General features: G+C 30.0%; 1 protein-coding gene across 1 annotated transcript in view; it reads right to left on the reverse strand.

Annotated features, from left to right (window-relative positions):
• The window catches only part of LOC106692738 (tubulointerstitial nephritis antigen-like), a gene marked incomplete at its 3' end in the record, with an annotated part of 85,323 nt that overhangs the window by 27,200 nt on the left and 46,343 nt on the right, over positions 1 to 11,780 (reverse strand). The window contains 1 exon segment of the mRNA XM_014438854.3: positions 3,341 to 3,404. Within this exon segment, the coding sequence (XP_014294340.1) occupies positions 3,341 to 3,404 (64 nt within the window).

Consider the following 11,780-nt stretch of genomic DNA (forward strand, 5'->3'; position numbering starts at 1 on the left):
GTGAGGCGAAACGTTAGCTCATTATAAATAGTTCGTTGCTATTTGAGTTACTTATTGACCGAACTCGCACAATCTTCCATTAATTAATTATAAACGGTCATTTAATCATTTTCCATTATGTTTATATATACAGATTTGTGAGCTCATAGTGCTCATGGTAGAAAACCGAAAAAATCTCTTATAACTCCATTGCATCGGTCAGAACAGACAAAACATATATGAAGTAAAGTTCTGAAGACCTTAATGTTCCCTGTGTAACCGATCTAGCCCGAACCAGATATCACTCCTTCCATTATAAACTCTCTAACCACTCAAACCCCCTAGTTTCTAATCTTGCATCCTCTTGGATCAATTCAATCCCAGGAACCCCCTGACGATCCTCCGAGGCGCCTGAAAAGAAGATGGCCACGAGACCAGCAAATGTAAAATGTCATTAGAGTGCTACCAATGGGTAGTTTCTCTACACGCCTGTAACACTCCAATTTAACTTAGATTAGATTTACTAAATGTATTATAATGTACAGTTTTAAATAGCAATAAATAAATATTAAAAAAAAAAGTTCAAATATTTGTCTATTATTTATTTATTTTTCTATAGCTTTAATAAATATATCTTGTTTTCATCATTTAATGTTCTTATTAATAGTGGTAATTCTATTAGTCCATGAGATAATGATCCCTGAAATATAGTATTTCATAAGCAACGACCTGAAATCAACATCTGAATTTATTTTGGCTAATGTCATCAAATCTTACTAGTCCTACAGAGATAAACATGATAAATTACTTTATAGAACATTACCGGTCTAAACTTCCAATCTATTTCAAAAGACTGATCTACATGACTATCAGAAGGCTTATCTGGACATACGGAGTTGAGCTTTGGGGCTTCACTATACCATCGAATTCCTCCCCTATCCAATCTTTATAGTGCAGTCCAAAATCTTTCGTAAAATCCTTTTTGCTCCATACTTTGTCACAAATCAAGTCATCTATCAGGACCTCAATGTTCCATATGTTATCAATTCGGCGAGAACCAGACACCAATCCTTCTATGCTAAACTTCCCAACCACCCAAATCCACTTGTTTCTAACCTGGCTTCTCCTTCATTATCTAATAATCCTCCTAAGCGTTTGAAAAGAAGATAACCTCTAGAAATTTTCCTCTACAAATGTTATTCATGTAACTCTATCAATGGGTAGATTCTCCACATGTTTGTATCATGTCATTTTATCGCTAACAGCAAATTTATTTTATACAGTTATAATTAACAATAAATAAATTTAAAAAAGAAATGGATTATATATAGCCATAGAAAATAGTGAGGCAGTTCACACTGTAATCTACATATTACAGTCCTATGATGTCCAAATAAACCACTTCAAATCTTTCATCTAGTTTTAGATAACTATCGAAATCAAAATTTAGATAAAATTTACTTCGTGTACCTAATTATTTTATTTTTATTTATTTTTTGCAGTCGATACAGATCTTAGTTTAATTGGTTGCACATCTTTATTTATTCCTAGCGAAACAAATATAGAACTCATTTGATGTGATGTTGACCGCACACAGTGATGAGCTAAGTTCGAATCATCAACAAACTTCAGTTCCGAGCGTACGTAGTTCTTTATTCGAAAATAAGAATACCATTAGGGTCCAAAGAAAGTAATTATCTTGCATGTGTCATAGTTATTCATATGATTGGCCTTGTTCCGGCCGACATATGATCATTAATCGATTGTGTGGCAGATACTATAAAAACAAAACAAATCAGCTCTCAGTTGTTTTTTATACTGGAAACAAACAGATGACTTCTTAACGTCTCCATTGTCTCCTCACTACGCACGCACTCGTAGTTGTCATAATTTTAGCCAAGCCGGGCGCCAAATTATCAAAGAGGACAAGCCGAGCGGACGTACGTCCTTTTGTCGATCTACCATCAATCACCGGTGATATAATACTTGTTTTTTTTCCTCTTTTGTTCAACTACAATATAATAATTTTAAATTGGGTTAAGTACCTTTTTTTTTCTAGTTTATATGTTTGTATATAATTTTATTTATAGTTTATTATGTTCAATTATCAATTTAAAACAATTTCGATCCTTTTTTTTTCCTCTCAACTTTTATTCTTTAAAATTTCTCTTGGAGAAAGGATCAAAATTGTTTTAAATTTTTTTTAAAATTATTTATTTAATGTAATTTACAACTGTACAAAATAATACAATAGGTAAATATGTAGTATGTTTCATATACACTTGAAAATCTTGGGAAGGAACTACCCATTGGTGGTACTTCAAACATTAATTTAAATTAGAAGGTCCCGTGGCCATCTTCTTTTCAGACGCCTCGGAGGATTATCAGGGATTGTTAAGGATGAAAGATTAAAGACGCATATCTGTTTTGGGTCAAATCTGCAACGAATGGGATGTTAAGGTCTTTGTGAATGAGTTTATTTGTGACGTAATAAGGACCATCAAGGATTTTACGTAGGATTTTGGATTGTAACGATTGGATGCGGGAAGAATTTGATGGTTTGGTGGAGCCCCAGAGCTCAATTCCATATGTCCAAATTGGTCTGATTATTGTAGTGTATACGAGTTTTTTGTAGTGAATGGGAAGTTTAGAGCGTTTGTCAAGTAAGTGTTGTAGCAATCGGAATCTACGAGCAGTTTCTTGTCGTTTCAGTCTTGTGTGTGGATTCCAAGTAAGTCTCTTGTCAAGATGGAGTCCTAAGTATCGAATCTGTTCAACAGGCATTAGTGTTTTAAATTGATAATAAACTAAACCACTCTTGAACAAGCATATATAAAAAATAATTAATCTAATGTTCAATTACTTAAAATATAATAATAACGAAATTCGTCGTTTCAATTATTTTATTTTCAGCACTATTCACGACTAGTAAAGGTTCCTTTTGAACCCCTACTCGCCGTAACAGGCCTGGTTCAAAATTTTAGGTCGATTCCCTGCTGGGTCGGTCAGATTTTATTTCAAGGTGGCCTCGAGAATATTAATCTTGACATTCCGGAATTGTATATGTCTTCAATAAAAGACTTGAACAGAAAAAAATATATACTTTTCTTATTGTAGAGTAGTGACATTGTATAATGGTGTGAGTCAGCCGCAGATAGAGTTGTTATTATTTGATTACATTTCATATTACTTATTCTATTATATACACGTGGTTTCAAGCCTTGTTGCAATCGAAACAAATTTTGGTAGATAGCTAGAAGGAACGGTCAGAAAAGAAAAATCGAAGAACTACAAATAACCAGTGAGTTTCAAGGGTTAATTATTTTATTTTCAAACATAAATATTTCCATATTCTACTCACCATTCGTTGCAGTTCATCTGGAAGAATGCATTAGGTCGATACCGATTATTATTCCAGATGCAATCTACAAAATAAACAATTAATTAAGAAATGCAGTCTTTAAAAATTAAGTGTAATATTAATTAAGTATAGATATGTGTGTAGAATCTGATATAGAGAGCTAGTCCAAGACTCACCAAAAAGAAATTATGTTCAAACACTTGCTTTTTTTTTTTTTTATTTTCGCAACATATGCTGTAAAAAAACCTATCTTTTTTACCATGAATTCTTATAATAATTATTTAAAATCACCTACATTACTGAGAACGTTAGGGAAGACCGAAATTTTTATTTTTTATCGCAATAACACTTGGGGGAAATTGTATAATAGGAAGATAAAAAGGGAGAAAAATAAATTAAATAGCTTCATATCATCCAGTCGTGCATGGGCTCTAAAGTTAGCATTCTTAGCAAAATAATTGTTTGTACCTAACTGGCCACATCGTAAATGTAAAAACTGTGGTTGATTATTATTTGAGCCGATTATGAATTATAAAAAGAGTGATGAAGCAGATGCGGTCAAACTAAAATAGTTAACAACTATTTTTTTGCTGACGTTTCGCCCCACTTTGTAGAGCTTTATCGTGGCTGTTCAAGTTGAGAGGTTTCAAAACTTATAAATAAAAGTTATACTCTGGTTGTAGTAAAGTTATACGGATAGCAGAGTTATACGAAAGCATACTCTGTATGCTTCCGATGATCTGTCAAAGTTTTGAAAGCTCTCAGCTTGAACACTAATGATGAAGCTCTACAAAGGGGGGGGGCCGAAACATCAGGAAATAAATAATTGTTAACTACTGTTGTTTTCTTTTTACCGCACCTCTGACCATTTTTTTTAAAAATTAGGAATAAAACAGTCAAATATTAATATATATATATATAGAGAGAGAAACACTTTATTTATCTATGCTGCCTAAATACATTAGGTTGCTATCTCACACAGCATACTTATCAATCCCTAATCGGACATACATAAATTAAACATACATGGTATAATCAGAAAAAAAGAGATACAATAATAAGATATAATAAACAATTTTTTTCCCCCTACAGTTTCCTTTTACAATCCATTTCGGTCTGTACAACAAATACAAATGTTTCAATTCATTCCTATTTTTCTTTCTCATTTCTACTCCTCCAATTTCACCCTCCTAGATCCTCTTCAGTGAACCGCTAAACAAATTCAATATTAGACGGTAATGTGAGATTAGACCATCATTCATAGTCACAGCAGTAGATCATTTTACCAAAAACAAACAAATAGATACATTTTACGAGAATAAGACTAACTCATAGATTCAAAGGAAAATACAATAAAAAAAAATGGTTACAGAAAACACTTGAATGGATAAATAAGTTTTAAAAATCACAAAAAAAAATAGTATTAATAAAATAAAATAATTTAATGAATAAATACGTTAAAGCACACTAATACAGAGGTCAACATATTAAAATAAATAAATAAAACAACGAATAATCTCCGAGGTAATTCCCATGCAGGTGATGATGTATTATCCCCAGAGAGTCCAAAATAATATTTTCTGCTAAGATCGCAATATCCCCGATGCTAACACCTAGGCCTTCTAAGAAGCTCCTTGTTCTATCTGGTATTGTTCCACGAGATTCAAACCAGAGGCCTCTCACGGTGAACTCTCTCTCTCTGAAGGTCTCGCGGAATTTTTCAATAACATATAACAAAATTCTAGGAATTTCTAAAAATTAATGAGTTGGATGTTTTTACATGGAAAGATTTAGTGTAGTTTTGATATATTACACTTCTATGTTATCAGGACAGTCTTTAACCAAGTGGGGGCCCAGCAGAACTTAAAATACAAATCCTTTTTTTCTTTTAGCGGCATTACTACGAACGTCAGGTAATTTTATATATTTATACATATTATAATACGTATTATATATTTATATTAATTATAAATTTATACTAAATATATAATCACGTTAAATTAAGGACTATAAATTCATCTAAGGGTGTATCGTAAATACTGGGCTATTAAAAAAAAAATAATTAGGCCTCAAAATCAACAAAAACCAATACACTCAAGAGAAAAGTAGGAAATTGAAATTTTAGGTTCAATCAGGCAACTCATGATGTTTGTTGATTAGGGAGAAATTACTTGAAAAAATGCAATGTAACTAAACCAATTGAACTAGTAATTTAAAAAAAAATTCGTAAGATCTATGGTTTAGCTGGATGGACCAATAGCGAAAAGTTTTTTTTTGTATTGCGATCTTTTCGAAAATTTTCGATTCTAACTTTTCAAAGGAAAAGCACTTTTTAAAGTCTCAATAATTAAGTCTCGGAAAATTTTTTTGTGTGTGTATGTGAGTCACGGCTTACAAACCAAAAGTCGTACAAAACTGAAGTTACCTGTTTAAGATATTTATATACATGGGATATATAATAGCTTTTTCGCCAAAATCATCTCACAGGAAGCTCCACTTCGTATGACGTTACACTTTTTACGTTTTCTCAAAAACGGTCAAAAATGTTTTTGATACCACTGAAATCAATTTGAAATTAAAAGTTCTTTATTTTTCTAAATGCCGAATTTAAAAAAAAATAAATCATCTAAAATACCTTAAATTTTTAATTATTTTAAATATTTAACCCTCTTTCGTTATTATTTGTGATAAAAAAATACATAAATTCGAACTACTGAGTCATTTCATATGAAATGTCCGTTTTTATTATTTCAGAAATTCAAAGTGACTTTTTTCGTTTATAAATTATAATGAGCTATTATCAAATTTGTCTTTTTTGGTCATATTTACTATCATTGCAATGATTGCACATTATTTACGATGCCGTCAAATATGACCATGGAAACATATCCAAAAAAATTATTCGTTTTTGTGTGGTGGTCAATGGCAGCAATAATTCATTTCTTCTTTCTAACCATCACATTCACTCCGACAAAAAATGAGAGTAAATATTTTAAATAAAAATGTTTTGATTTCATAAAGTTGTTTTAATAAATCAGCTTTCCTGTGAAAACTAGCATTTCATATGAAACGACCAAATATGAAAGAATTTGGTCATTAACTAAAAGAGGAAAAAAATAAGAAATATTTTCCCAGGCTGCAAACGAATTTACAAATGTATAATATACCACAGGAAAGCACAAGATTTTAGACAGCTTAATATTTAATTCATATTGTAATATTAAATTAATTAATATTTAAAATACAGGCGTAAAAGGTAAAGGAGAATAACATAAAAATTACCAATGAACTGAATTTATAAATAAATGTTTTCTTGCCTATGATTATTATAATCAGTTTTTACTTTCACTCAAGACTTGCTATTGTCTAAGACATCGTTTGTTCTTAATTCTTATATTTTTTGTTAATAAGCATATCATACATTATAACGTAGGACACAAACAAGAACTATATGTTTACCTAATGCTTTAATGTTTCATAGAGAAATTGTTGAAATGACCTGGGCAGAATAGCCTGCATGAAGTTGTGTTTTTAAATTATTTAGTTCAGAAATTGTATTAAGGTGAGATAAATTATAAATAATATTGTTAAGTATTTGAATTGTTGAGGATCATAGATGTAATAAAAGCTGTTTGTAATAGATTGTTCCTGAGGATGGTCGAAAAGTCGGACTTGTAAATACAATAAAATGTTTTGAGACTATAATGGATAAAATTTAAATAATTTATTTAAACAACATTAACCAGTCTCAAGAAAGTATTTACGATTAGAAATAAAATAAAATCGTTTCTTAATTCTATTTCTCATGAGTATGCGGCATTATAATTTTAGTTTTCCAACAAAACTGATTTCTATAAAAAAATGAAAACGGTAATTTACTACTTCTTGACGTGTCAGTTAAGAAAAAGTACTGACTATAAATTCAACCAAGGGTTGTAAAAAATTCTTATGGACCATGATCCGACACTCAAGAGAAAAGTAGGAAATTGAAATGGGCTGGAATATCGCCCATTTCAATTTCCTACCAGTGATAATAAAATAATTCTAAATTAACGAGTCTATATATACCATGGTCCGATTCTCAACGGAAAAAGAGAAAATTGATATTTCATGTATTTTAAAGCAAGCGACATTCTTTTCTGATTTTATAATTCGAAAATACCTAAAATCCAAAATCTTTTTCTACTTCAATTTTTCATAAGGATTTGTGAACATTGAAGTACTTTGACTCAAATGATTTTCAGGATACTTTCACATAGTGGTCCGAAATAGTTGATTTGACCGATAAATTAAAAACTATACTATTATTTTTTATTTTTTCGGAATTATGTTTAAATAAATACTCAGATATAAATTTTATAATAAATAAGTACAATTTATCCGTAATTATTTATATTTTTGTAAGATTCGTAATTTTTTTTCCAATTTTAGTTAGTATGCTACCAGATTAGTTTACAAGTAATGCATGATTATTTGAGGTGTAAAATAATTTTACACCTCTACCTTTTATTTTATTTATTTTACCTAATAAGGTAAGTCTATTTGCAAAATTTAATTGTAATATGGTTTCAAATTAATGAAAAAGAAAAATATATACTGAATTCTTTCACGCCTTAATAATCTAGATCTAGAAGACCTTACTCTTCGGGTGTATGTTTTTTCCAGCTAATCTAGTATTAATTTGCTTCAATCAGTCTGAGATCAGATATTCTGGTGTTATATTAGAGAAATCACTTTTCAGTTTTTCTACGAACAATATTACGGTCATTTGCTAAAATTCTGTTTGCTATTTTGTGATAAGTGTACTGTATATTTTCTATTGTCATACAAAAATATCTTAGATGAAAACTTGACAAAAGAAACAGCAATTCCTAGCTGGAAGAATTAGTGAGCATTTTATTTTTTACTAATACACTCTTTGAGTTGCTATTTTTTAAATATAAACAATAGGGCAGATTGGGACAGTTCAAAACCATTTGATTGTTTATACGAGAGTATACGGGCCATTATCTGAAAATGTATAAATCATATGACTGGTTCATTTTCATCTCTAACGTGAGCGCCAGTTATTAGAAAATGATTAAAGTGAGCACCAGTTATTAGAAAATGATTCCACTTTTTTGGTCTACTATGGAATCTATATTTTATTTCCAAATTGATTTATATGTAGTAAATAAAAAATTTTAAAAAAGGAGTTTTTTTCACTCCCTCACCATGTCCGACCCCTAGGCCCACCTTAAAAATTCGTTTTCGATCTACAATTGATTGATTATTTTAATTCACTAACTAATTTAGTCAGATAATCTATAATTCCATTAAAAAATACGCCTAATTGTTTATTGTGGTCAGTAAAAAGAAATAAAATAAAAACTCTACGTCCAGAGGCTTTTTCATCACTCCCTCATTTTAATATTTTATTCATAATTTTTTTAAACCATAATTAAAGTTACTCCTGTGCAGTGAACTAGTGAAGATACCATGTCACTAAGTAGGTATGATTTTTTTCATCTCGAAATTATAATGAGATTTTAAGAAATGAAATCTTCATATAATGACCTATAAGAAGAATTCTGAAACAAATTATTAAAAAAAAAAATATTTTTCCTACTGCGCTAATCACCAAAAAAGTATGATTTATGCCTTCCGGTTGTGTGGAATAACAAAAAGTACTCAATATATTGATATTTATCGAGGTATTAAAAATTATTAATATTATAAAAGTCTGCCATGTGTCTTGTCATACCTGTGTTGGGTATGTGAACAAAGGGCACTTTAAAGGTGGCTAAGGAACACAGGTGAAAGGGTCCTGTGAAAGCAGCAGAAGTAACAAGACGGGCTAGAGAAGAGCATGGACTAACTCCCGGGCTGAAATGACACCCACGGTTATGACACACGAAACCAATAGCGAAGACATCATCACTACATACCTCGACACACACACCACCCAAATCAGCAGGTATAAGTATACATTAGGCATTAAGTAATAATGTAATAATCGTATTTTATGGCAACCATTTATTTCAATCATTTTAATAACATCATTTATCGATAACTTGTAAATAAATACTTAGTTCCTTTATGTAGTTTATTTACTACTACATTACACGATACCACCCCTCATTATATTACATAATTAATAATAACATCATTTTATAAACATAAAGATATTTAATTGGTAACTAGTAAACACACAACAAGCCTTTGGAAAAGAATCCAATTATAATAACAGTTTTGCAGGACTCAATATAAATTAATTAGTTAATTTATTTTTGGATAATTGCTTTCAGCGATTACCTGAATCCTGACTAAATCCTGAACAGTACATAGCAATATATTGGTGATAAAATGTCATTTGCTACCAGAATCATTAAAAAAATTACTTCAGGATGTCTTGTAAATGGTAGGGGATATCTACAGAGGTGATAGGAGGCCTCAAAATTACATTTGGACCACGGTTCGAATCCCAACAGAAATGTATAAAATATTTGTCATGATAATTGCATTTTTGCTGATCCTATCAGTTATTTCTAATCCTATAATATACAATTTTTTGAATTAGTTTATTTTCCAAATTATTTTATTAGTTTATTTAAATTATTTTTACTTGTTAGTTTATTATTTTTGTATATAGTAGGAAGATAGTCCGAGCAGCGGTCAATAACGATATGAAAATAATAAAAGAAAACTATTTATTGTTAACCGACGTTTGCAGGGCTTCGTCAGGGCTAAATGAAAGAGCAAGGTACAGACATTTTTGAATTAACAGAACATTAAAATACAAAAATTTAAAAACAATTGTTATGTTTATAGCAATTCGTGATTAGATGGTTCTGCCATTTTACCTATCTATATATTATAAAAAATCTTACCCTTCCTAGGATGGGGATTATATTATTCTTACTGGGAGAGAAGACACGTTTTTATACCTGATATTCCCCTTTTCACTCAGTTGTCCTTTGTACTACAATCATACAGGTGATTACCCCTATGTTTATTGTTTATCTTTTTTTTTTTTTCGGCCAAGACTCCCATTGGAGTCCTATACTGCCTAACCATGGTTGGGGGTCAAAGTTCTTCATTTTGTGGGACCGCCACTTAATGAAAAAAGTCAACATATCCCAGGCCGGATTTGAACCGACACCCCCAATAGACATCAAATTGGTAAGACTGTGTCTTAACCACTGAGCTATGGGATTGTTTATCTTCATCAATTTTCTTAATATCACCCTTTTGTATATACCTCTATACTATACCTCACCTATTTTAATGAACAGTCTCCTACAATATATTTCTCTAGATATATATTGAGAACATCTATTGAGAACACGGTTATATTTGTTAATAACTTATTAGTAACTTTTTTCCAGTCTACCTACTATACTACCTTCTATCGTTGTTCTTATTTATTTTTATATACTTTATAAACATAACAATTGTTTTGAAATGTTTTAGTTTAATGATCTGTTAATTATAAAATGTTTGTATCTTGTTCTTTCATTTAGCTCTGATCAAACCCTGTAAAGTGGGGCGAAACATTGGTCAACAATAAATAGATTCCTTTTACTATTTTGATGCCTTTATTGACCGCTATCTTCCTGCAACACATATTTTCTTTTTACATATAAATGTTACTTTTTTATATCGACTTTTTTTTTGTTTTTTATGTATATAGTTATAGTGGAGTTTCCTTCCTGCGAGCACCTATAAAGTTATGCCTTATAGCTATAGGAGATATTCACGTCTAAAAGATTTTAGATCATAGGTATAAATTATTTATGTTATAATTAATAAATTAATATGTGTTTCTACTACTATATTAATTAAATGTAAACAATAACCTTCGTAAACAATTGAGGACGTTGGAATATACTTTTTGTTTAATTTTTTTTTGTATATTTGATTGATTAAGTTGTTTTATGTATATAGGTATTTTTGTTTTTATGTATATAGGTATATATATAGATATAGTGTATAGAGTGGAGTTTCCTTCCTGGGAGCATCTATAAAGTTATGCCTTATAGCTATAAGCTTTGATTAGGAGATATTCACGTCTAAAAGATTTTCATAGGTATAAATTATTTATGTTATAATTAATAAATAAATATGTGTTTCTACTACTATATTAATTAAATGTAAACAATAAACTTCGTAAGCAATTGAGGACGTTGGAATATACTTTTTGTTTAATTTTTTTTTTGTATATTTGATTGATTAAGTTGTTTTTTATGTATATAGGTATATATATAGATATAGTTTAGAGTGGAGTTTCCTTCCTGCGAGCACCTATAAAGTTATGCCTTATAGCTATAAGCTTTGATTAGGAGATATTCACGTCTAAAAGATATTCATAGGTATAAATTATTTATGTTATAATTAATAAATTAATATGTGTTTCTACTACTATATTAATTAAATGTAAACAATAACCTTCGTAAACAAT

This window comes from Halyomorpha halys, unplaced genomic scaffold (assembly GCF_000696795.3).
Source record: "Halyomorpha halys isolate HHAL.00 unplaced genomic scaffold, Hhal_1.1 Scaffold68.1, whole genome shotgun sequence".
In the NCBI taxonomy this organism is placed as follows: Eukaryota; Metazoa; Arthropoda; class Insecta; order Hemiptera; family Pentatomidae; genus Halyomorpha; species Halyomorpha halys.